Genomic DNA, 27,500 nt, shown 5'->3' on the forward strand with positions numbered 1-27,500 from the left:
TTGCCACGCGGGCTGCCCTCCTCTCTCACTCACCCCTACCATTCTCCTGTCCTGGGCGGATGAGCCGACCGAGGCTGGTACCTTGGCCCATGACAGGCGTGCGCTACAACAGTTTGTTCTGAATGTGCACGTAAAATTCAATGACCTGACCTAATTTAAAAAAATAAAATTGCATGTAAAAGGTGACATATGTTTATGTGTGGTTAACACTCTCCTTTCAGTTCTATTCGATAAACAATTAGAAAAAATGACGCACTCAACACATTTTATTTACGGTTATATGGCGTGCAGACATATGGTTAAGGACCACACAGATTTTGAGAGGAAACCCGCTATCGCCATTACATGGGCTACTCTTCCGATTGGCAGCAAGGGATCTTTTATTTGCGCTTCCCACAGGCAGGATAGCACAAACCATGGCCTTTGTTGAACCAGTAATGGATCACTGGTCGGTGCAAGTGGTTTACACCTACCCATTGAGCCTTGCGGAGCACTCACTCAGGGTTTGGAGTCGGTATCTGGATTAAAAATCCCATGCCTCGACTGGGATCCGAACCCAGTACCTACCAGCCTGTAGACCGATGGCCTGCCACGACGCCACCGAGGCCGGTATACACAATTATTAACTTTATCGATACTCGACTTGGGCTAGCGGAACTAACTTGTATTGGATTGGATTGGATTGGATAACACATTAACGTGCCTATATCCAATTAAGATTAAAGCACGTCTCTCCCGGGCACAATCTCTGACTTCGCCAGTTAATGGGTCCGAGACAGACGAGGTGGGGGTGGGGTGGAGTTGGGGGGGGGGGGGGTGTAGAGTTGGAAATAGGCAGAATTTTGATGATAGCAATTAGTGAAAGAAGTTAAAAGACTTAAAAAACATTAAATAAAAAGTTAATAAGCCAAAAAGAAATTGACTGAGCGGCCGAGTAGTTATATTATTTGGAACATTTTAGCAGGACAGTCCAAAAATAAATAAGAGAAAGAAGAGAAGATCGGACTATTTTATAATATATATATATATATATATATATAACATAATAATATAAAAAAGAAGTAATTACGACATAAAATTTCTAAAAATCTATATGTCCATGTGTGTGGCCTCGTTGAGGTCGTTAAGGTGCACAGCTTCTATGGACGAGATGAGTTGCATCCCATCAAGAAAACCCCTAAAGGAAGGAAGGAAATTATTTATTTAATGACGCACTCAACACATTTGAATTACGGTTATATGGCATCGGACATATGGTTAAGGACCACACACAGATATTGTGAGAGAAAACCTGCTGTCGCCACTTCATGGGCTACTCTTTCTGCTACTCTTTCCGATTAGCAGCAAGGGATCTTTTATATGCACTATCCCACAGACAGGATAACACGTACCACGGCCTTTGATATACCAGTCAAGCGAACGCTTTACCACTGGGCTACTCCCCAAAAAAGCTCTGAAGTGACAGTCATTAGATGTGCAAGGTGTAGTGCTGGTTGCATAGTACCAAAGAAGAGAGTACCGTGTCAAAGTTCGACGTGCACCGTCAAATATTTGCGGAGTAAAAGCAGCTGTGGGTGTGATTGGTAGTAATATGTGACATTGATTAATTGTGCAAATACGATTATCCATTGACAATAAATAAATACACTTTTATTTGTTATACAGTTGTTATGCAGTATATACCAGAGGTTGAAACTAATGCGGGGTACCCCCAAAAATGGAACTGCAATTTTCAGCAAAAATGACGGTTGCTATTAAAAACATAAATTAAATCTCTTAAATGATACGTGACCCCCCCATTTTCTTGCAGCTAGATTAGATGTGAGGTGCCACACTTTCTATTGCTGTACTTCCTGGGTGTGTTGAAACGCTGCTTATATTAGTTTTATTAGTAAACGTTAACATTATCGGCAATAGGAATTGATTTGGTCTAATGGAACCTGCTGTGATGATATTATTTACACACCATTGAAGGTCGATAACTCATGAGTCTAAATTGCACACCAGCATATTGTGGAGTAGCCTCCCTCAACTGAGCCGCTGACCCAGTTCAAGCTAGCGAACAATATCTGCCAGCCAACCAACCATCCAGTGTTTTGTCCTGACATATTCTTGTGTCGGACTTTGATAGGATATTGATATTGAGAGGAAACCCGCTGTCACCACTTCATGGGCTACTATTTTCGATTAGCAGCAAGGGATCTTTTATATGTACCATCCCACAAACAGGGCAGTACACACCACGGCCTGTGTTACACCAGTTGTGGAGCACTGGCTGGAACGAGAAGTAGCTCAATGGGCCCACCGACAGGAATCGATCCTAGATCGATCGCGCATCAGGCGAGTGCTGTACTACTGAGGTACGTCCGCCCCTCGTGGTATATGAACACGTAAAAACAATTATTTCTCTCTCTTGTGTGAAATATTTCGTTTTATATTATTTCATATTGTTAGTTAGTAACTAATGCGTTGTTTAACGTCTTCGCCCAGAAGTTTTTTTTTCTTCTTCTTTGTTTTCATTTCAACTTATTTTTGTGCTTATATCCAATTAAGGTTCAAGCACGCTGTCCTGGGCACACACCTCAACTATCTGCGCTGTCTGTCCAGGACAGTGGGTTAGTTGTTAGTGGTCAGAGAGAAAGAAGAAGGTGTAGTGGTCTTACACCTACACATTTAGTCGTTAAAACTCGCTCTGGGTGGGAGCCGGTACCAGGCTGCGAACCCTGTACCTACCAGCCTTATGTCTGATGGGTTAACCACGGCACCACTAAGGCCGGAATGAAATATTATGCTACCACCCACGTCCGTGTCTGCGTTCAGTCATCATTCACGGAAGCTGTTGAACACATTTTGGCGGCTGTACTAGCGTTTTAAGCTTGGCAGACACCTGCCGATTAACGCTGACTTGACAGTCGCGTTGGCGTCAATCGCTGAGATGTTCGCAGTCATTAGACATGTTTTATTGCTGGTCACTAGTGATGTCAGGTTAGTCCCAGGGGGCACGTACTTAAACCCTTTGAGGATAGGGGAATGTTAAATGGTCTCTCACTTATATTTTCTTTACAACAATATCTGACGGTTCACCAGAGACAAAGGTAAAAGTTGCTCTGTTTAACGGCACCACTAGAACACATGATGTATTAATCATCGTCTTTTAATCATTCAATCATCCATTCGACATTGGACGTCACACATTTGATAATTTTGACATATATATATATATATATATATATATATATATATATATATATATATATATATATATATATATATATATAGTCTTAGGGAGGAAACCCGCTACATGTTTTTCATTAGTAGCAAAGGATCTTTTATATACACCATCCCCAGAGGGGACGGGACGTAGCTCAGTGGTACAGCGGTCGCCTGATGCGCGATCGATCTAGGATCGATCCTTGTCGGTGGGCCCATTGGGCTATTTCTCTTTCCAGCCACTGCTCCACAACTGGTGTAACAAAGGCCGTGGTATGTACTATCCTGTCTGTGGGATGATGCATATAAAATATCCCTTGTGGCGACAGCGGGTTTCCTCTCTCAATATCTGCGTGGTCCTTAACCATATGTTCGACGTCATATAACCGTTAATAACATGTGTTGCGTGCGTCGGTAAATAAAACATTTCCTTCCTTCCTTCCCTCCATCCCCAGAGAGGATAACACGCACCACGATATACCAGTCGCGGCGCATTGGCTGGAACGAGACATAGCGCAGTGGATCCACTGGCGAAGATCGATCCCAGACCGACCGCGCATAGGGCCAGAGACAGACAGAGACAGAGAGAGAGCTTACAGTATGTTTACACTAGTTTGCTTATTATCAAATAGGGGAGATCAGGGAGACTAGGATAGTGTTTAATCGAATTATAAGAGGAACTGCCAAATCAGGACATTAGACATGGACTTAAGCTCTATCCTAACCGTCCGCGAGCGACGTGAGCGATGCGACAGATTTATATGTCGCGTCGCAGGCGTGCGGTTAGGATACGGCAATTGAATTCAATGATTTCTAAAATAATCGCTCGCATAGCCTGCGTCCGTTAGGATACAGCTTATGACGGAAGGAAATGTTTTATTTAACGACGCACTCAACACATTTTATTTACGGTTATATGGTTACACAGATATTAAGAGAGGAAACCCGCTGTCGCCACTTCATGAGCTACTCCTTTTCGATTAGCGGCAAGGGATCTTTTATATGCACCATCCCACAGACAGGATAACACATACCCCGGTTTTGATATACCAGTCGTGGTGCACTGGCTGGAGCGAGAAATAGCCCAATGGCGGGGATCGATCCCAGACCTACCGCGCATCGAGTGGGCGCTTACCACTGGGCTACATCCCACCCTTTACAGCTTAAGATGGCGTGTTAAGTGAACAGGGAGATAATTGTTGATTTTGTTTTCAAAGTAAGACAAACAAATAATAATAAAGAAAAGAATGAACGAACGAACAAAAGAAGGAATGGATGGATGAATGTACAGACGGATGGACGGACGGACGGACGGACGGACGGAAGAATGAACGAAGGACGATTGAATTTATGAATGAATAAATGAAAGAATGACAAAAAAACCTTCAAACATAAGAATTCAGCCTTTGAAATTAAACACCAGCCTCGGTGGCATCGTGATTAGGCCATCGGTCTACAGGCTGGTAGGTACTGGGTTCGGATCCCAGTCGAGGCATGGGATTTGTAATCCAGATATCGACTCCAAACCCTGAGTGAGTGCTCCGCAAGGCTCAATGGGTAGGTGTAAAACCACTTGCACCGACCAGTGATCCATAACTGGTTCAACAAAGGCCATAGTTTGTGCTATCCTGCCTGTGGGAAGCACAAATAAAAGATCCTTTGCTGCTAATCGGAAAGAAAAGCCCATGTAGTGGCGACAGCGCGTTTCCTCTCAAAATCTGTGTGGTCCTTAACCATATGTCTGACGCCATATAACCGTAAATAAAATGTCTTGAGTGCGTCGTTAAATAAAACATTTCTTTCTTCTTTTTTTTTTTTGAAATTAAACTCGCTTGCGTCGCAGGATCGAATCACCTCCGTGGATCCATTCAACTGATGGGTTATTTTTCGTTCCAACCAGTGCACAACAACTGGTCAAAGGCCGTGGTATGTGCTTTCCTGTCTGCTAATAGAACAACGTAGCGGGTTTCCTCTAATGACTAGGAGTCAGAATTACCAAATGTTTGACATCAAATAGCCGATGATTAATGAATCAATGTGCTCCAGTGGTCTCGTTAAACAGAACACACTTTCTTTAAAAAAATAATTATATTCTTATATCTTTACGGGGCGAGACTTAGCCCAGTGGAAAATCGCTCGCCTGATGCGCGCTGGGGTTCTAGGATCGATTCTCATTGGTGGACTCTTTCTAGCCAGTGCACCACAGCTGGTATATCAATACCGTGGTATGAGCTATCCTGTCTGTGGGATGGTGCATATAAAGGATCCCTTGCTACTAATGGGCTAAATGTAGCGGGTTTCCTCTCTAAGACTATATGCCAAAATTACCAAACATCCAGCAGTCGGTGTGCTTTAGCGGTGTCGTTAAACAAAAACTAAGTAAGGTTTTACGGCCGTTTCCTCCATCATGCAACACCCCAACGCAAAAAAACCAAATTGCCTCCCTTTAACAGCAACATTGATAATTTATTTGATTAAATTATCGTCGAGTGTAATATTACCTTAATCATATCGGGGCGGGACGTAACCCAGTGGTGAAGCGCTCGCTTGATGCGCGGTCGGTCTGGGATCGATCCCCGTCGGTGGGCCCATTGAGCTATTTCTCGCTACATCCAGTGCACCACGACTGGTATATCAAAGACCGTGGTATGTGCTATCCTGTCTGTGGGATAGTGCATATGAAAGATCCCTTTTGCTATTAATGAAACAAAATGCAGCAGGTTTCCTATCTAAGACTATTTGTCGAAAATACTAAATGTTTGACATCCAATAGCCGATGATTAATAAATCAATTTGCTCTAGTGGTGTCGTTAAACAAAGCTGTTTCTTTATTACATTAATCTTTATCGATGCAATGTGTACCGCACATTGTTACGCTCCGTGTCAAACGGTGTCTAAACTATTACAGCCCGGAGGGATTTAGATAAAGAATGAGTTAATCAGATCAAAATGCACTTTGTCCGTCATAGCGCCATAGCGTGAGTTTTATTGCTTGTGACAGGTATGAAAGTCTGCCTTATGAAGCAGTGCACAGACAAGAAATTTTGATAAAGCATCCACCCATTAATCAACGTCTCATGTTTTTATTTATATTTTTGCTTATATAAGTCCTAAATCCTAGACAGACAATTTAATTTATGTTTGTTTTTGTCTAGAAATAAATAGAATGATACAAAAATGAGAGAGAATCACACAGACAGAGATACATGCAGACAGAGACGAGTGGGAGACCAGTAGAGAAGGTGGTGAAAGAGACACAGTCAAGAGAGAGAAACATAGAGACACAGATATATATATATATATATATATATATATATATATATATAGAGAGAGAGAGAGAGAGAGAGAGAGAGAGAGAGAGAGAGAGAGAGAGAGAGAGAGAGAGAGAGAGAGAGAGAGAGAGAGAGAGAGAGAGAGAATGAAAGAGACATAAGAGAGATAAAAAAGGAGAGAGAGAGAAGGAGAGACAGAAAGAGAGAGAGAAGAACGATAAAATAAAAGGACTGCTGCGAGATAGGTTACTTCTACCGAATAGCGGCTAGAGTGTCTCGAAGTAATGGGAGGGAAGGGGATATTGCCACCCACCCATAACTCTGAAGTAATATATTACGGGCCACAAACCAAACCAAATCAACAAACAAACAAACCAAACGAAACCAAACGAAACCGAACCAAACCAAACCAAACCAAACCAAACCAATCCAAACCAAACCCAAACCAAACCAAACCAACAAACAAACAAAACAAAAACAAAAGCAAAAATCACAAAATAAACCCACAAAAACCCACACACCAAAACTCCACAAACGACAAAAAGAAAACAAAAGAAACAACAAACATAACAACTCAAACAGACAACAACAACAACACGAAAAACAACAACAAAACAACAACAACAACAAAAAAACCCCAAAACAACAAACCCAAAACAAACCCAGACAAACAAACAGACAAACAAAACAAACAAAACAAACACTGGAGTCACTGAGGGGTGTCGATCCTACACCTCGACACTTAACAACATACCGCTTCGTGTCCAATAGTATTTAATATCTATTGTGCTCTTAACATTTTCCCTACAATCGCCAGCTTACTATGGTCGTAAATTACGATGAAAATGTATAATAGGTCCGACGCAGTTTTTTTTTATTTTATTAATAGTTTAACGAGAAAATCAATCGAACCATCGGTTTCCTTTACATACAACCTAGCAATAACATATACTCTTCAAAAAAAGAAACGCAAAAGGGTACAAATGGGTAATAACTCCGATTTTATGTTTCCTACCGGTTCATGCTTTGTGAATATAAGGTCATTGCATGTCCCAAACACATTCCCACGGTTACATTCGATAAAACGCAGCTACTGTACAATAAACTTCCAAAATGTGAATATTCGCAAAAACGCAGCCACGTGCAAACCATGTCACCACTGCACGTGCGTTGTCTGCACGTGCAACATGAGCACCGACAGTATAAAAGTGCAGGGTGTTCGCTTGCCTGGCCTCTGTATCTGGCCGACAGTTGACAATCCAGGACATGCCACGTCTCAGTGAACCGCAGAGAAACAATGCCATCGGCCGACTAGACGCAGGCGAATCCAGAACGGCCGTTGCCAGGGCATTCCATGTGTCCCCAAGCACCATCTCCAGACTGTGGGACCGTTACCAGCAACATGGATCAACACGTGACCTCCCTAGATCCGGTCGACCACGGGTCACTACTACCCCCGGGCAGGACCGCTACATCCGGGTACGCCACCTTCGGGAACGATTGACTACTGCCACCTCCACAGCCGCAGCAATACCAGGTTTGCGCAGGATATCCGACCAGACCGTACGGAACCGCTTACGTGAGGTAGGAATTCGTGCCAGGCGTCCAGTTCGAGGTGTCATCTTAACACCACAACACCGTCGACTCCGACTGCAGTGGTGCCAGATTCATCGACAATGGCCTCAACTGCGATGGAGACAGGTGTGGTTCAGTGACGAGTCCCGATTTCTGCTCCGACGTCATGATGGAAGATGTTGCGTGTATAGGCGTCGTGGTGAACGTTATGCGGCAAACTGCGTGCAGGAAGTGGACAGATTCGGCGGGGGTAGTGTCATGGTGTGGGCAGCCATCTCACACACTGGCAGAACTGACCTGGTCCACGTGCAAGGCAACCTGAATGCACAGGGCTACATTGACCAGATCCTCCGGCCACACATCGTTCCAGTTATGGCCAACGCCAACGCAGTGTTCCAACATGACAACGCCAGGCCTCACACAGCACGTCTCACAACGGCTTTCCTACAGAACAACAACATTAATGTCCTTCCTTGGCCATCGATATCACCGGATTTGAACCCAATTGAGCATCTATGGGACGAGTTGGACCGACGCCTCCGACAGCGACAACCACAGCCCCAGACCCTGCCCGAGCTGGCAGCAGCCTTGCAGGCCGAGTGGGCCACCATCCCCCGGGACGTCATCCGTACTCTGGTTGCTTCAATGGGCAGGCGGTGCCAGGCAGTTGTCAACACACGCGGAGGCCACACCCGGTATTGACTCCAGATGACCTTGACCTTGGTGGTGTGTCCTATCACTTACTCACAATGGACTAGAGTGAATTGTGAACAATCCTGCAACATTTGGTAATTATCGGACTCACCATTCAATAATTAAATCAATTCTCCAAATGTTACGACAATGTGGTCTTGCGTTTCTTCTTTTGAAGAGTAATATAATGACATTTTGACGATGATTTGATGATGTGCTATAATGGGAAGGAACACAAATTGATCTAATATAAACACAATACCAGTTAATAGCCCTTACCGGCCTCGACATAAGGCTGGTAGGTACTCGGTTCGCAGCCCGATACCGGCAACCACCCAGAGGGGCGAGTTTTAACGATTCGGTGGGTAAGTGTAAGAACACTACACACTCTTCTCTCACATTAACCACTAACAACTAACCCACTGTCCTGGACAGGCATCACAGATAGCTGAGGTGTGTGTCCAGGACAGCGTGCTTGAACCGTAACCGGATGGCACTATAGGTTCTGTGTCTCCGCCCTACTGTCTGTCTGTCTGTCTGTCTTTCCGACATAGAGTTTTTCGGATAGGAAATGTTTTATTTAACTACGCACTCAACACATTTTATTTATGGTTATATGGCATCGGACATATGGTTAAGGACCAAACAGATATTGAGAGAGCAAACCCGCTGTCGCCACTTCTTGGGCTACTCTTTTCGATTAGCAGCAAGGGATCTTTTATATGCACCATCCCACAGACAGGACAACACATACCATGCTTTTTAATATACCAGTCGTGGTGCACTGGCTGGAGCGAGAAATAGCCCAATGGGCTCACCGACGGGGATCGATCTCAGACCGACCGCGCATTAAGCGAACGCTTTAGCACTGGGCTGCGTCCCCCCCCCCCCCTAGTTTTTCGGATGTTTGTTTTCGCAATGCCTCAAGATGTTGATCTGACATTTTGTGTATAGCTTTATCATATACGGTCACAGGTCAGGCTTGACCTTCATGGTGTTTTACCCATTTTTCACAGAGTTATGGCCCTTAGGAGATAACAAAACAAAATCTGTTGGGCCCAGTAGAGAATATACACCTCGAACTTTGACCCAGCCGGAAGTTATTTGGTTTAGTACAACCTTAAGGGAACATCAGCACACTGTTTCGACGAATGTTTTATGTCCTTTAATTAAATATTTAAGCATACTATCCGTAGACACGCCATCCCTATTCCTGACAAAAATCAACCTCGAACTTTGACCCAGCCGGAAGTTATTTGGTTTAGTGCTACCTATAAGGAATGTTAGCTACGATTCCTTCATGAAGCACGGTCTTGCTCACACACAAAAACCCAACAACAATATAATATTGTGAGACAGAAACATTGGCGGTAACACAGAAAATGATCCTATCTATAAATAAATCCACGTGGGCGAGTTCTTCGTCTTTTGTCATGTCAGATTAATTTAACGCCAGGCGCAGACAAGCACGAGCGTGTAACCGGAAACCGAACGTCAGTCTACAAGTTGACCTATGCCACAGTCTTCTTTCATATCACGGGGTGGGTCGTAGCCCTCTGGTTAAGCGCTCGCTTGGTCTGGAATCGATCCCCGTCAGTGGACCCATTGAGCTATTTTTTTTCGTTCCAGCCAGTGCACCACGACTGGTATACCAAAGGCCGTGGTATGTGCTATCCCGCTTTGGCGAAGGAAGGTACCAAAACATGTGAGTGTGTGTGTGTGTGTGTGTGGGGGGGGGGGGGCACATGCCTACGTCAGTGTCCTGTATGCGGGATGGTGCATGTAAAATATTCCTTGCTACTAATAAAAAAAAGGTAGCGGGTTTCCTCACAAAGATTATATGTCAAAATTACCAAATGTTCGACATCCAATAGCCGAAGATTAATACATCAATGTGCTCTTGTGGAGTCGTTAAAAATACAAACTTTTCTGGTCTCGCTCAACTCCCATTGACTGACATAAAAAAAACTAAAAAACATAAAAAACCCAACAAAAAACCAACAACCCCCCCCCCCCCCCCCCCCCTCCACCAAAAACTAACAAACGACCGCGAACGCTATTCCTTCTGAACACGCAGTATTTCTGGCATTACATTTTGAACAAACTGGCGTAATCATTAAAGGGACATTCCTGAGTTTGCTGCAATGTCTAAGATGTCATTGACTAACAGAGACGTTTTAACGACTGTAATTACATATCACATATATTTTTCTGCATAAAATATTAGTGGCTGTACATTAAACGTGTTTCTGATCGTTCTAATATCTGTACTAGGTTAAATTTCATTTTATTTCCTAAAAATATTTAAAAAATTCGTACGTACGAAATTGTTTGAAGACAAAATCCAGTTTGGGCTTCTTAGAAATATTAAGACGACCAGAAACACATTGAATATACAGACAGTGATATCCTAAACCAGGAAATATATTTAATATGTAAGTCAGAAACATCTTACAATGCAGCAAACTCAGGGATGTCCCTTTAATTATGCACGGGCGTAGAAAGGTGCCAAAAAGTGTTTGGCACATACACACACCCACACCCACACGCACACGCACATGCACATGCACACGCACACGCACATGCACACGCACATGCACACGCACCACACGCACACACACACATTTATAAATATATAACAAAAAACATCGCTGCTGTTACAAAGTCTCCCCCCCCCCCCCCCCCCCCCCACCCCACGCTTCCTACGCCAGTTACATGTATTTGAATTGTCCTCTTGTTACACATTGTAATGTGTCTGAATGTTGTTTAATAAATCTTGAACTCTAAATCATCACTGTAAATCTTTGCTGGAGTGTAATCCCAAAACCAACAGCGCGTGTTCAGGAGGTCGAGCACTCGCGTTCGCCCGACAGACTGGTCTTCCTTTCGGCGCTTGACGTTAAACAAGTGTGATAGGTACAACACGATGGACACCAGTCAAATATTCCGCTAGTGCTATACTTGTACCGCCATAACAAACTCCAGAGTTATTTCGTTATTTTGACGTCACCGTTTGTCAGTCAGGGATGACATCGATTGATCTATGCGCCAAGCGTTCCAGAACTAGGTGCATTGTTCTAAACCATACTCCATCATAACTTACAAATGCGAACATGTCTGTCCATCCGCTAGGTAAATTACTGAACATAAACTTTATAACCGTTTTTATTGTTTTTTGTTTTTGTCTTTGTTTCTTGTTTGCGCGAATACTTGATATAAGGACGTTATATCACTTTTCGGCCTCATTGTGTGGTCTGTACACCGGCAACGGTATCAGTGATATGAGGCGTCAGATTACTTCCATATTTCTTCTGTCCTTTGTGACGTCTGCTGCAGGTGAGTGAAACCAAAATGTCAGTTTCTTTGATCATAAGTAATCATCATCGTCATCATCATCAACATCATCATCATCATCATCATCATTATCATCATCCTCATCCTTCCCTCCCTCTGTATCTGTCACTGCCTGTCTAAATCTCTCTCTCTCTCTCTCTCTCTCTCTCTCTCTCTCTCTCTCTCTCTCTCTCTCTCTCTCTCTCTCTCTCTCTCTCTCTCTCTCTCTCTTCTCTTTCTCTCTCTCTGTCTCTGTCTATATACATACATACATACATAAATACATACATACAAACCAACGCACACACACACACACACACACACACACTCGCACGCACGCGCGTGCTTGCGCACATTATTTTAAAGATGCTAAATAGACATCTAAAATAAAGTATGTCTTTTATCTTGTCAAAAGACGACATAGGTATTTTAAAGTCGCTGACCCTAATTTGAACAGGTAGAAAATGGACAGTAAGTTTGTTTAATCTATGAACCTGTAACACATTTGGATAAAGTTACAGTAAAGTTAAACAAGTATATGTCGTTGAAACTGTGAAATATCCTTCAATATAAACCAGAGCTTGTCTGCATAACAAATATTTCTCAGACGCACGTGCATTTTTTAAATATGTAAAAATGCATTTCGGGTTATTAGAAACACTAAGAAGGAAGGATATATTTTATTTAACGACGCACTCAACACATTTTATTTACGGTTATATGGCGTCAGACATATTAAGGACCACCGATATTCATAGAGGAAACCCGCTGTCGCCACTTCATGGGCTACTCTTTTCGATTAGCAACAAGGGATCTTTTATATGCACCATCCCACAGACAGGATAGTACATACCAGTTGTGGATCACTGGTTGGAAAGAAAAATAGCCCGATGGGCCCAACGAAGGGGTCGATCCTAGACCAACCACGCATCAAGCGAACGCTTTACCACTGGGCTACGTCCCGCCCCTAGAAACACATCGGATGTACGGAAATTGATAATCTATTTAAATTCTAAGTAATTGATTCATTTATGTTATCATAAACGGCTCTAATAGAGAACGATACGCGGCAGTGTTTAAAAACTAGGGTCTGTCGCTTTAAGACAACAAAAATGTTTAAAATTTTGAAAGATCAGACTGTACTTTTAAGAACAAACTGAACTGAGTCAGTACCAGGATACACAAACCCTGTGCCTTCCAGTCAGTACCAGGATACACAAACCCTGTGCCTTCCAGTCAGTACCAGGATACACAAACCCAGTGCCTTCCAGTCAGTACCAGAATACACAAACCCAGTGCCTTCCAGTCAGTACCAGGATACACAAACCCAGTGCCTTCCAGTCAGTACCAGGATACACAAACCCAGTGCCTTCCAGTCAGTACCAGGATACACAAACCCAGTGCCTACCAGTCGTAAACCGGATAGATTAAACAACTGCGCCGTTAGCAACAACGGGAAATTTAAATGAATATGATAGCACATATCACGGTCTTTGATATAACAGTCGCCGAACATTGGTTGGAACGGGAAATACTACACACAGATCGGCTGTGCCACTCATCAGAGAGAGAGAGAGAGAGAAGAGAGAGAGAGAGAGAGAGAGAGAGAGAGAGAGAGAGAGAGAGAGAGAGAGAGAGAGAGAGAGAGAGAGAGAGAGAGAGAGAGAGAGAGAGAGAGAGAGAGAGAGAGAGAGAGAGAGAGAGACAGACAGACAGACAGACAGAGAGAGAGACAGGCAGGCAGACAGACAGCCAGACAGACAAACAGACAGACGCAAACAACTTCGTTCTTCCCACATCGTCACCATTCTCACTTCCCCGATGAATATCACATATCTGTCAAACAATGAAGCTTGAAATTCATCCGCAAATTAAAGATACATTTATTCCATCCTGCCTACGTCAGAAGCTGAATGACAGCCAACCAGAAAGGTGGACGGGACGAACAATCCGTCTGTGCCCCGGGTGGTATATTTGTTTCCCTGTTTGTACAGACAATACACACCATAACGGGACTTTTCGTACCCGTTTTTCCACAGTAGTATAAATAAAGCTTCATGTTTATATTGACAAACCAAAAACCTCGTAGTGTCACAGACAAGTCATGAAACGTTTAGACGTGATCGTAGGACTGTTACTGTTATTTGTCACGGTTACCTTGGGTAAGTAAAACATAAGGCGTGTACATTTAATATTATATATTGGCTCTATGATATATGCATTTACTGAATTTGAGCACACACATTATACAGAGAGAGAGAGAGAGAGAGTTGGATGTATGAATGCATGGTGAGAGAGAGAGAGAGAGAGAGAGAGAGAGAGAGAGAGAGAGAGAGAGAGAGAGGAGAGAGAGAGGGGGGGGGGGGGGGGGGGGGGGGAGGGGGGGAGGGAGAGAGAGAGACAGAGACAGAGACAGAAAAAGACAGAGAGAGAATGAATTATAGACACTGAGAGAAAGAAATAGACAGACAGAGGCAGAAAGAGAGAGAGGGAGAGAGCCAGAAAGAGAGATAGAAAGACAGACGGACAGACAGAGACAGAGACAGAGAGAGAGAGAGAGAGAGAGAGAGAGAGAGAGAGAGAGAGAGAGAGAGAGAGAGAGAGAGAGAGAGAAAGGGGAGAGACAGAGAGAGAGAGATACAGACATACAGAGGCAGAGATAGACAGAGAGAGAGCGAGCGAGCGAGAGAGAGAGAGAGAGAGAGAGAGAGAGAGAGAGAGAGAGAGAGAGAGAGAGAGAGAGAGAGAGAGAGAGAGAGAGAGAGAGAGGGGGAGAGACAGAGAGAGAGAGATACAGACATACAGAGGCAGAGATAGACAGAGAGAGCGAGCGAGAGCAGAGAGAGAGAGAGAGAGAGAGAGAGAGAGAGAGAGAGAGAGAGAGAGAGAGAGAGAGAGAGAGAGAGAGAGGAGAGACACACAGAGAGAGAGAGAGAGAGAGAGAGAGAGAGAGAGAGAGAGAGAGAGAGAGAGAGAGAGAGAGAGAGAGAGAGAGAGAGAGAGAGAGAGAGACAGAGACAGAGACAGAGAGAAAGAATGAATTATAGAAACTGAGAGAAAGAAATAGAGAAATTGACTGTACTGTTGTAACATAACTTGTTTCATTTATTTATTTTATGTGTTCTTCCCACAGGTGCTCTGTCGGATTCGCGATGTCCCGTGATTAACTTCATCCGTCAACCGGACTGTTCCCGTGTCACTGTCATCAATGAGTGTTCCAGGAGAGAACCGTGTCCCCCGGGTAAGTGTACTCTCCCTCGTACGCGTACGGGACAGGGGTGGGGGTGGCAGGGGCCTAGGGGGTAGTATGGGGGCCCCCCTTGCCCCCTGCTAGCTACGGCCCTGGATGACCAGAAACACATTGATTATACAGACACTGATATTCTAAACAATAAAATATATTTAATATGCAAGTTTAGTCGTTGAAATATTTTATTAGTCGGAAACATCTTACAATGCAGCAAACACAGGAATGTCTCTTTAATTGGAATAAATTATATAATGTACAACACAGAACCTGAACCTGTTAACCGGCTACAGGCTGGTAGGTACCGGCTCCAACCCAGGCCACTACACCCTCTTCTCTCTCACTAACCACTAACCAACTAACAACTAACCCACTGGCCTGGACAGACAGCCCAGATAGGCGAGTTGTGTGCCCAGGACAGCGTGCTTGAACCTTAATTGGATATAAGCACGAAAATAAGTTGAAATGAATGAACCTGTTAGCACATTATATTGTGGTTGGAAATGACGAGCGTTCACCCGTGTAATAGCTAAACCGTTATAAGGCGGAAGTGTAATTATTCGCAGATGCGCAAGACATCAAAGCAATTGCATGCGAGTCTGTCGTTTGTAATGCATTTAGTGCTTATTCTGACTATGACGTCACTGTCATTTTCTCCTTATACTGGTATTCACACTTACATATATAGGGAATAACTGGTTACTGTCTTAAGATATCGGCTTTATCCTGGGAAGGTTAGAATGGCGAATGGAGCGAGGCTCTGCCTAGCTGCATTCGCCATTCTACCTGAGCAGGATAAGGCCAATATCTTAAAACAGTAACCAGTTATTTCTTTTATCCTGCAATCCTACAGGAATATTCGGAAAATCATTATTTATTCCAGTTTTGTGTACGCAAATCGAGTATTGTCAACCTAGCAAGGTTTTTGCCGTATGACGTCATACAAGATGCATGGCGTCATTATTTGTAAGACGCTAGCTACATTATGTCATATTAAAAAGGCGTTTCTAGACTCTAATTCATAAATAAATATACAAGTTTTGTATTGTTATCGCAAAACTAAACTTTATTTGTATATTACTGTACGTAAACAAATTATTTAAAGACTATGTTTACTGAAAATCTACTCTGAAATACTCGAGTCAAGTCGGGCTTATGTCACGTGACCTATATTTTTGGTCATCATATCTTGTCAATGTATACAGTGATTGCTGGATAAAAAGGTGTATACTACCAAATCAAATCCCATAGACGTCAATAGTAACATATGTGGCTAAAACTCCTACCTGCAGTGTATCAATCGACATAAACGTGACGAATATAAATACTACCACCCGCTCACCCTTAAAGGAAAAAATTAAATAAAAATAGGGGTCAAGCTGCTTATTTCAGAGATAACAGGTAGCGTCTATGACTATCTGGTTCCGGACAAATTGTGAGTACTTTATTTTTACAGGTACATACTTACCCGGGGGACACGGTTCCCTCTCCTTTATCTGCTGTCATAGACGCTACCCATTATCTATGAAATGAGCAGCTTCACCCCCAATTGTTTTTCGATTCACTTTAAGGGTGAGGGGTGGTAGTATTTATATCCGTAGTGTTTATGTCGATTGACACGCTAGTAGGAGTTTTAGCCACACATGTTACTATTGACGTCTATGGGATTTGATTTGGTAGTAAACAGTCTGTTGTTTGGTTACATTTGGTTTGCTCCTGGCTTGGCTATCCTGTCTGCTTCCTCATTGCCTGGAAACACACAGTGGGCTTGGAATCCATTGTAGGGCCACTCGTCTTTCGTTATCAAGTTCCCAGCCTACGCCCATGTGAAAGCAGCTAAATCGACTGGATGCGGCGCAAGCGTGCGGTCCAATTGATTCGTCGTGTGCGTCTGCGGCTTACGTTTTGCGCATATACACCATATACAACATTTCATATTTCATTGCTGCTGGCCGTGTGTTGTTAGCAGATGCACGCATCCAGTCTAGACGCTCTCTCTGAAACTAGGGCCACATAAAAAAAAATTACTTGTTTAGCGTCCCCGCTCGACCTGAGAAATACCCCCGACCTGCAAAAATAATGTTTAATATTTAATTTAAAAACAAAAAACACTTCAAATAAAGTGTAAAAATTCTCAAAACAACATTTTCCCGCCTATTATAGTTATTACGTAATCACCGACGAACTTTATCATGACGTCAATTTTCTATCGGACAAAGGGTGTACCATTTGCGCCTGCGCAATAACATCGACGCCATTTGTTTTGTTTTCTGTTCAATAATTATCATGTAAAGACAACAATCATGCAATGGAGTGAGTGAATAGGGTTAAATACGTCTTTGTCTGTCTATAAATAGCAGTAACAATTCGTTAGATGTTTTCTTCCTGCATTCCGCCATTCTACATACAAAGTGAAACGATAAAAAATAAAACATCCCCCCCCCTACATGGAAAAATTAAAATGGGTGGACGCCAAATAAGTATTTTTTATATTTGTTTTAATATGTCCTAATGTATTTCGATTTTTTTTTTAGCTGGACCGCACGCACGTACCGTATGCAGTCTATATGAGCCTTTAGACGTTTAATGACTAAACTCGCATATTAAATATATTATCTTGGAGGAGTAAATGTAAATTTATCCATTTATTTATTTATTTATTCAGTTAGTTAGTTAGTTAGGTTTTTTTTCCTTGTTGGTTTCCTTGTTGGTTTATTTCCTTGTTTGTTTGTTTGTTTGTTTGGCTTGTAATCTATATCATTATTCTTTGTTTTGCACTTCAGGTAAAATTTGCTGCCCAGGAATATGTGGCGCGAGATCCTGTGTTAGGGTAAAACGTAAGCTTTTCATTCCATTTCAATTTATTTTCGTGCTTATGTCCAATTAAAGTTCAAGCTCGCTGTCCTGGGCACAAACCTCAGCTATCTGGGCTGTCTGTCCAGGACAGTGGGTCAGTTGTTAGTGATTAGTAAGGGAGAAGAGGGTGTAGTGGTCTTACACCTACCCATTAAGTCGTCAATACTCGCTCTGGGTGGGAGCCGGTACCGGGCTGCGAACCCTGTACCTACCAACATTATGACCAATGGCTTAACCATGACACCACCGAGGCCGGTATAACGTAAGCTGTTTTCACTAACTTGTTATTCAGAGTTACGTCCCTTGGAATACGCGCTATTCAGAGTTGCGTCCCTTGGAATATGATCGGTACCAGTCTCTATAGCGTTATGTGTAAACACATTTATTTGGTGTTGATCGACTTGATTTATTTTTTTGTTGGTAGCACCTCGTGTCTTGCTTACTAACAACCCTGGTCATTGTTCCCCACCTATCCTTCACGCAAGGTAGTATAATAGTAGTATTAGTATTAATATTAGTATTAGTGGTAGAAAAATGAGTAGTAGTAGAAGTAGTAAAAGAAGAAAGAAAGAAATGTTTTATTTATCGACGCACTCAACACATAGTAGAAGAAGAAGTAGTAGCTTAGCTTAGTAACTTGTATAACGTGTCCATATACCGCTAGGGTTTCGAACACGCCTATCCCGAGTCCGGCCTCCGATAGGATCGGGGATCTGACTCGGGACAAGAATATAAAGAAGTAGTAGAAGAAGTTGTAGTAATAGTAGTAGTAGTAGTAGTAGTAGTAGTAGTAGTAGTAGTAGTAGTAGTAGTAGTGGTGGTAGTTGTAGTAGTAATAGTAATAGTAGTAGTAGTAATAGTAGTAGTAGTAGTAGTAGTAGTAGTAGTAGTAGTAGTAGTAATAGTAGTAGTAGTAGTAGTAGTAGTAGTAGTAATAGTAGTAGTAGTAATAGTAGTAGTAGTAGTAGTAATAGGAGTAGTAGTAGTAGTAGTAATAGGAGTAGTAGTAATAGTAGTAGTAGTAGTAGTAGTAATAGTAGTAGTAGTAGTAGTAGTAGTAGTAGTAGTAGTAGTAGTAGTAGTAGTAGTACAAGTAGTAGTAGTAGTAGTAGTAGTAGTAATACTAATAATAATAATAGTAGTAGTAGTAGTAGTAGTAGTAGTAGTAGTAGTAGTAGTAGCAGTAGCAGTAGTAGTAGTAGTAGTAATAGTAGTAGTAGTAGTAGTAGTAGTAGTAGTAATAATAATAATAGTAGTAGTAGTAGTAGCAGTAGTAGTAGTAATAGTAGTAGTAATAGTAGTAGTAGTAGTAGTAGTAGTAGTAGTAATAATAATAATAGTAGTAGTAGTAGTAGTAGTAGTAGTAATAGTAGTAGTAGTAGTAGTAGTAGTAGTAGTAGTAGTAGTAATAGTAGTAGTAGTAGTAGTAGTAGTAGTAGTAGTAGCAGCAGTAATAGTAAAAGTTGTAGTATAAATATAAGATGTATTAATAATAGAAGTGGTAGACGTAGTAGTTGTAGTTGTAGTAGTAATAGGAGTAATAATAGTAGTAGTATCAAACGAATTAGACGAAAAATAGTAGTAGATGTAATAGTAGTTGTAGTTGTAGTAGTAGAAGTAATCGTAGCAGTAGTAATAGATGTTATAGTACTAGTAATAGTAGATGTAGCAGTAGTACTAGATGCAGTCATAAGCGTACGAGACAGGGGGCAGTGGGGAGGGGGCAAAACCTCTAATTCGGGCAAAAATGATAGAGATATTCGGACAAAATGTGTTAAACTGAGACCTTTTCACCATGTGTTTCCAATTAGTTTGTAATCCATTTAAAAATGCGTGGTGATTCGTTTGCAACACCTACATGTATGTAGCTATTTGGTAGTAATGAATGAATGAATGAATGAATGAATGTTTAACGACACCCCAGCACGAACTATGGTAATGCAAATAAATAAAGTGATGATGAACATCAATATAAAAATTCAAGACTTAAACAAAAACAGTGTAAAGAACTGTGCAAAAACACAAATATCACAGAATCTTACGGATACTGAATCTTACTCAAAACTTAAATTTTGTGCTGTATTGGCCATTCTCAAAGAGAATGTTACACCCCTGCACCACGGTGAGGTTACAGCACACGCAGGGGCTATTTGGTAGTAATGCTAATATCAGTAAATGTTGTGATAAAGGTTCGGGCATTTTCGTTTAATTCGCCTACATATGTATGATGTAACGCATACATTGACCATATTTTGTTTTCTTCCCTCAGCTGTCGCTTGTCCCCTGCTTGCGTGCCCTCCTCCGCCACCGGATATTTGTCCCAATGGGTATGACCTGGATGCACGTGGCTGCCAGACGTGCACGTGCAAACGTAAGCATGCTTCCATATTCAGCTAATCCATAACATGTTTAAACAGAACGTGTATAACGAACTACATTCGTAGTAAGCAGCACGTTGAAAGCAGTCATTTGCACTGACGTGGGGAAGGGACGTAGCACAGTGGTAAAGCGTTCGCTTGATGCGCGGTCGGTTTAGGATCGATCCCCTTCGATGGGCTCATTGGACTATTTCTCTTTCCAGTCAGTGCATCACGAGTGGTATATCAAAGGTATGATCTATCCTGTCTGTGGGATGGTGAATATAAAAAATCCCTTGCTACTAATGGAAAAATTTAGCGGGTTTCTTCTCTAAAACTATAATATGTCTGAATTACCAAACGTTTGGAATGCAATAGCCGATGATTAAAAAAATCAATGTGCTGTAGTGCTTTTGTTAAAAAAACAACTTTGTTTCTGACATTCAATAAAACATTATTTACATTCGGGCAAAAAAAAAAAAAAAAAAAAAAAAAAAAAAAAAAATTGATGCGGCGATTTAAAAACAAAACAAAAAATTAAAGCATGGATCGCACAGAAAAGGTTGGTGTATTTGATACCGAAATAATAAAAAAATTGGCTTAACCCAAAACAAATTAGAACAGAAATGGTTTTACTTTTATTGGACTTAGTTAAGGCTTCTCTAAAACATATTTAAAATCCTCCCTCCAATTATGATGTAAAATATGACTTTTGGGGCCAAAAGGTAAACAAAAAAAATATTGAAAAAAATAGCCAATTTCTGGAAATATATATTTTTAATTTAGCTATTAGAAATTTTTGTCGGTTTTAAATCAGAATAAAATATTTAGCATCTTATAACACATTTGCGTTGTTGACTTTAATAATTTTTCCCATCTTGGAGGCTAAAAATAGAAAACAACCCACCAAACCCCCCCTAAAATTGATCAAAAATCGTTGATTTCTGGATAATGTTTTTATTTGTTGTAATATATGTATCAGATGCTATTTAGTATGCATAAACGTGTTAAAATATATGGTTGTAAGGAGTTAGTGATGAAAGAAAGCAATAAATTACAACTATTTTAGTCTTAAAAGATGTCTGATTCTGGGCTGCGAGAAGTTTTGGAGACAGCGTATGCAGATAATGCAGTCACGCATATGTTCACAGGAAAGGCCATAGCACGACCCGTAAGGAGTCACAACCTAGTATCCATGGTACTACAGTCATTACTGGTTTCCGAAGTGTTCGACATTGAGTTGGATGAAAAGGATTGTAGTGAAGGTGAAGGGGTGGATTCCAAGTACGATGGACATGGTACTGTTACCAGTGACAGTGATGGAGATCAATAGAAGTGAGCGTTTCTGGGTAGGATTGTCCACAGACTTGGTGATAGAACATATGTTAATGAGAAGTCTTAAGACAGTTGGTGGATTGACAAGAGGAAGGGGGATGACCGACGAACTCTACAAAAATCACAGCTGAAGTCGGAAAGCTCTAGCCGAAGTGGCGCAAAATAGAAATAGGGGGCTTACGCAACAACCTTCAAGTGATGATCACAGAAGATGTACTACAGGATGGTGCTCTCCCTTTGACACACCAGAGAGGTGCAGCGCCGGGCTCAACCTCGAGGGGCCCAGCCAAATGTACTGGTGTCCTTTCTGTATCTTGGTTGACTAGGGGATGCAAGAGTAGAATAAAACGCTACCAGAACCAAATCTGCACAAACATTTTTGCCAACAACATTCAAAATCATGCAGTGGAAAGCCGCAGAAACTTTTGAACACATCCTACAATACTGCCAACAACACAGCCAACTCAGAGATGCTCACTGGCCAACAAGGAAAAACACAGAAGAAAAACTTTATGGAGACCAGGAATCCTTCTGTGTCACTGTGAGATTCATCCTGGCAGCAAACATCTCCCTGTGATATCATTACAAGAAGGAACGAAAAGAAGAAGACCGACACTCAAAGAACACTCTGGCTGTTGTCCCGCCCTGCCTGTTCAGAGATCAACGAGGCAATGCAGAAGCTAACTGGGACCATGTACATGACGAGTGAACAGCATAACAGTGCAACTAAGAAGAGAGACATGAACGATTGCAAGGCCATGACAGAATATTTGCTAGAGAGAAACTCATTTGTAGGTGGGGATACCGAGTTGAAAAACATTTTAAGTGGAGTTGTTGCCAATGAAAGCAAGGCATGTTATGATGCAAAAGAAGTTGGAGAGAAGGTGATTGTGAAGATGAAAGGAAGTTCCGTGTCAGACTTCATATTTAGAAAGAAAGACCAAGACGTTAGGATAGATAACAAAGCGGTATTGAAAGTTGAAGGAGAACCAATCAAGATCGATCCAGAGTTGTTGTTTCAGAGATTGGTCACAGCCGCTATGGAATCTGTTCCTGAAGACGATCTGACTGATCTGTTTTCATATGAGCTATGCGCATATATCCGCCGGCTTTGTTTGAGTCACCGCACCTGTTTCAGGAAGCTGATAATCCTTAACAGACGTCATGAAAACTAAGGTTTATCCAGACAGCAAGCTACCTGATGGTCATCACAAGTATGTGATAGATGGAGGGTGCCTATTGCAGTGGCTGCCATGGCCAAGAGGGCATAGCTATGGTCAGATTTGTGCAATGTATGTGGAGTTTGTAGAGACAAAGTATGGGCAAGCAACAGTTGTGTTCCACAGTTATGAAGGTGGACCTAGTACTAAGGACAATACACATCAACGACGCACAGTGGAACATATCGGAACCGAAGTTAAATTCAGTGAGACAATGACTCCACATGGGAAGAAAGCCAGTTTTCTTGCAAACAGGAATAACAAACAAAGATTAATTTATCTGCTGAGCGAGAAACTTCAAGCTGTTGGCATTGAAGTCATGCACGCATCGAGTGATGCCGATGTCCTCAAGGTGTTTGGATTTGGGAAGGGTGGTGTTCTCAAAGTGTACGATAAACGTTTAGCATTCAGAAATGCTGCCTCTGTGTTCAACAGGGAGTCTGGAGAGGTGATGAAGGAAGAGACTGTAGAGGCTGGAGAGTCCGCCCTTTAGTGCCTGTATAAAGCTGACACGAGAGAAGGGCTGGACAACTTACGGGTTAGCAAGTTTACAGAAAAGGTTGCGAAAAGCTTCAGTTTTGATGACCCTAAAGAGTTAACACCAACATCAGATGCGGCAAGGTACCACAGCCTACGTGTATACTTACAGATTCAGGAATGGAAAGGGAAGGAGAAGGGGATAGGAAGTTGTCGGTGGTGTTTTGAAGCCACTGAAAACTGATAAGCCACCAGCTCCACATTCACGGATTAGGGTTATCAGATCCACTGGCATGTAATGCAGCTTGCAGTGCATGCAAGGGGGTTATATTAAGCTATGAAAACGCTGGACGCCCTCAAATGGATGTTGACTGATGAACTGTGTAGGCATATGGTATGCACGTATCGTGACTGTGCAACTATTATGTGCTGACCATTCTTTTGATGTATACAAATAATTTTCTATTGGCAGTGGAAAAAGTATTCAAGTTAATAACTTTAATCTTATGTTTGAACTAAACTACTGTATTCTGATTAAAAACAGACAATTTGCATCATCACGTCTAATAAGTAAGTTTTTCATATTGCAGAAATAAGCAACTTTTAGGTAGCTGTTTAAAAATGAAAAAAATTAATATTAAACTTTATAACTTTAGTATTATTCTTGTTAAAAAAATATCTTATTTCGATTAAGAAAAGACAAGACTTTCTTTGTACTGTGTAATTATTTTAACTTGGTACAGAAATGAGCGATTTTGGTAAATTTTAATAGTTTTGTTCGTTTTATTGTTTTAGTTGTTATCCTAACAATCAAACAAATTATTAAAGTTAATAACCTTAATATTGTTTGGCAAAATACTTTATATTCTGATCAAAGCAGACAAAATGTGCTTCCGTATATCAAATAGGTAAATTTTCAAAACTAATTTCTAAAAATCAACAATGTTTTGTTTATTTTGTAATTTTTTCTCTTTTTTCAGCCTTCAAAAATCGAAATATTATTGAAGTCAATAACTTAAAGAGTTTTTATAATGCTAACTACTATATTTTGCTAAAAAACAAAATGACACAAATTGCATTATTATATCTAATAGGTAAATTTTCCAAAAATGATTCCAGAAAACAACGATTTTTGAACATTTTACAACTTTATGACCAAAAATTTCATAGTTAGCATCATGGTTGGAGAGAGGATTTTGGATATGTTATTTGGCATGCTTATCCCAATGCAAAACAACTGAAACCATTTCTGTTTTGCGTCTTGCGTATTTCTACTGGACTATAAGGGGCATATTTAAATTGAAATCACACTGCACGTCCTAACTGCACATGCGTTGTTACGTAATAGCAGGAAAATCCCGGCAAAAATCAACATATACCGCGGGAAATTAAAAACAAAAAAGATGACGCGCGAGGATCTAAATCGACGCTCGCGCTGACCAGAGACCAGCAATTTATTTTGTTTGACCTTACATCTTTTTATTAGTGTCCTACCGGTCCAACCGGAGGGGACTATACGTTTCATATTCGTCCATCGGTCCTTCCGTCCGTCTGTCTGTCCCACATATGTTTTCCGGATGATTTTTTGCTTTGAGATATTGTGCTGGAATTGTGTGTATGGTTTCATCATGTACTGTTACAAATTAAGTTTGACTTTAATGACGATTTACCCATTTTAAACTGAATTATGCCTCTTGAAATTAGGAGATGTGAAAATACCGTTAGATATTGAGCTGAAATGTTGTGTATTGTTTATGACACCGGCCTCGGTGGCGTCGTGGTTAGGCCATCGGTCTATAGGCTGGTAGGTACTGGGTTCGGATCACAGTCAAGGCATGGTATTTTTAATCCAGATACCGACTCCAAACCCTGAGTGAGTGCTCCACAAGGCTCAATGGGTAGATGTAAACCACTTGCACCGACCAGTGATCCATAACTGGTTCAACAAAGGCCATGGTTTGTGCTATCCTGCCTGTGGGAAGCGCAAATAAAAGATCCCTTGCTGCTGCTGCTAATCGGAAAGAGTAGCCCATGTAGTGGCGACAGCGGGTTTCCTCTCAAAATCTGTGTGGTCCTTAACCATATGTCTGACGCCATATAACCGTAAATAAAATGTGTTGAGTGCGTCGTTAAATAAAACATTTCTTACTTTTTTTCTTGCTTATGACGTACTGTTAGAGATCAAATTTAACTTTCATGGCGATTTACCCGGATTTGTCCAGATTTTTGCAATTCCTGGACATATCAAGATGACATGTTGTATACAGTTTTATCATTTGGATATAGGTTTACAGATCAAGTTGAAGTTTCGTGGTGATTTACCAGTTTTCAGACTTATAGCCTTCAAGGGACATAGATTGCTTTAGCAGTACTCTCAAAATGCTTTACAAACATTACCATTAGCTGACACTCAATGGCCGATGTGAACTTTTGTGCTGTGGTGTCGTTAAAAATTCATACAAAAATTAGGGACTTAAATGTGGTTTACAATACCTAGTGTTCCATTCTTTCTTTCTCGCAGTATACATTAAAATTAAAAACAGCAACATTGACAGATCATAAGTTACAGTAAAACATTTTCCGTGGGTGTTTACATGTCACCTAACTACTAAATATTCAAGCATACCAACCGTAGACATGTCATCCTTGTTCCTGACAAAAGCATGATTTAATCCTACCAATAATACACCGATGCACAAATCATTCCGTCCTTCACGACTGATGACACATCGGATCACGTGACATATATAATGACCATAAAATTCCAGATAACGACTTTCCGTCAATTTAGACAGAGAAGAGACACGGCACATAAATAAATGTTGGGAAAGTAGTGCTACTAAGATTAAGATGTGTGATTGTGTGTGTGTGTGTGTGTGAGAGAGAGAGGGAGGGGATTGGGTGGAGGGGGGGGGGGGGGTGGGAGCCAGTGGCGGTCAAAAAAATCCATTTAGGGGGCCCATTGACATGCCGCGGAATGAGAGGATCGTAAAAAAAATGAAAATTAATATATAATAAAATTATAACTGTCACAAAATTTAGGGGGGGGGGGGGCCCTGGCTGCCCTAGATCTGCCTCTGGGAGCAGAACGTTTGAAGGATTCGATGTTTTCCATTGGTTTCGGCCATCAAGTTCAGAAGAGCGTCTCTCTCTCTCTCTGTCTAGGTCTCTGTCTCTCTTTGTCTCTTTGTCTCTTTCTCTCTCTCTCTCTCTCTCTCTCTCTCTCTCTCTCTCTCTCTCTCTCTCTCTCTCTCTCTCTCTCTCTCTCTCTCTCTCTCTCTCTCTCTCTCTCTTTGTATATATGCATATGTGGCAATATTCATTAGAAACACCAATCTGCTATGTGAACACGATGCGAAATCATGATTTTATATTGTGTGGGTGGGGAGCAACCCTTACTATGTATGTATGTATGTTTAATACAGTAAAAAAAGATGTGATGGGGAGGGTGGGGTCATTGCTCCGCCCCCTCCCCCCCTCTTTACGCCACTGATTATATGCCCATCACTACAAATATAAAATCCATTGTATTCATGTTCTAAATACTGGGGTATTTGATCATCACCAATCGTGTCGTCTTGTTCCTGATTCCCCGTCCCAAACAGTGCACCAAAGGCCGTGGTATATGCTGTCCTGTCTTTGGGAAAGTCTATATAAAATATCCTTGCTTTTACTGAAAATTGGAGTGGGTTTCCTTTAATTCTACGAGACAAAAATGACCAAGTCTTTCACATCCAACAGCCGATGATTGATACAATCAATGTGGTGTCGTTAACGTTTGACTTTTAAATACTGGAGTAATCGACCGTCCCCAATCTTGTATTCTGTTCTTGCTTCCCCATCCCAAGCAGTCCGTGATATGTACATGTCTGTTGGAAAGTATATATAAAAGGTCCCTCGTTGCTAATAGAAATATGTAATTTGT

The 27,500-nt window shown here is 41.5% G+C and overlaps 1 protein-coding gene across 1 annotated transcript in view; it reads left to right on the plus strand.

The window, feature by feature from the left end:
* Nucleotides 1-14,179: 14,179 nt before the first annotated feature.
* The window catches only part of LOC121373037 (cysteine-rich motor neuron 1 protein-like), a 62,450-nt gene continuing 49,129 nt past the window's right edge, over nucleotides 14,180-27,500 (plus strand). The window contains exons 1-4 of the mRNA XM_041499480.1: nucleotides 14,180-14,245; nucleotides 15,217-15,324; nucleotides 18,114-18,167; nucleotides 20,456-20,557. Of these exons, the coding sequence (XP_041355414.1) occupies nucleotides 14,188-14,245; nucleotides 15,217-15,324; nucleotides 18,114-18,167; nucleotides 20,456-20,557 (322 nt within the window). The 5' untranslated portion in view covers nucleotides 14,180-14,187. The remainder of the gene's footprint in view (nucleotides 14,246-15,216; nucleotides 15,325-18,113; nucleotides 18,168-20,455; nucleotides 20,558-27,500) is intronic.

Source organism: Gigantopelta aegis, chromosome 5 (assembly GCF_016097555.1).
Source record: "Gigantopelta aegis isolate Gae_Host chromosome 5, Gae_host_genome, whole genome shotgun sequence".
NCBI lineage: Eukaryota > Metazoa > Mollusca > Gastropoda > Neomphalida > Peltospiridae > Gigantopelta > Gigantopelta aegis.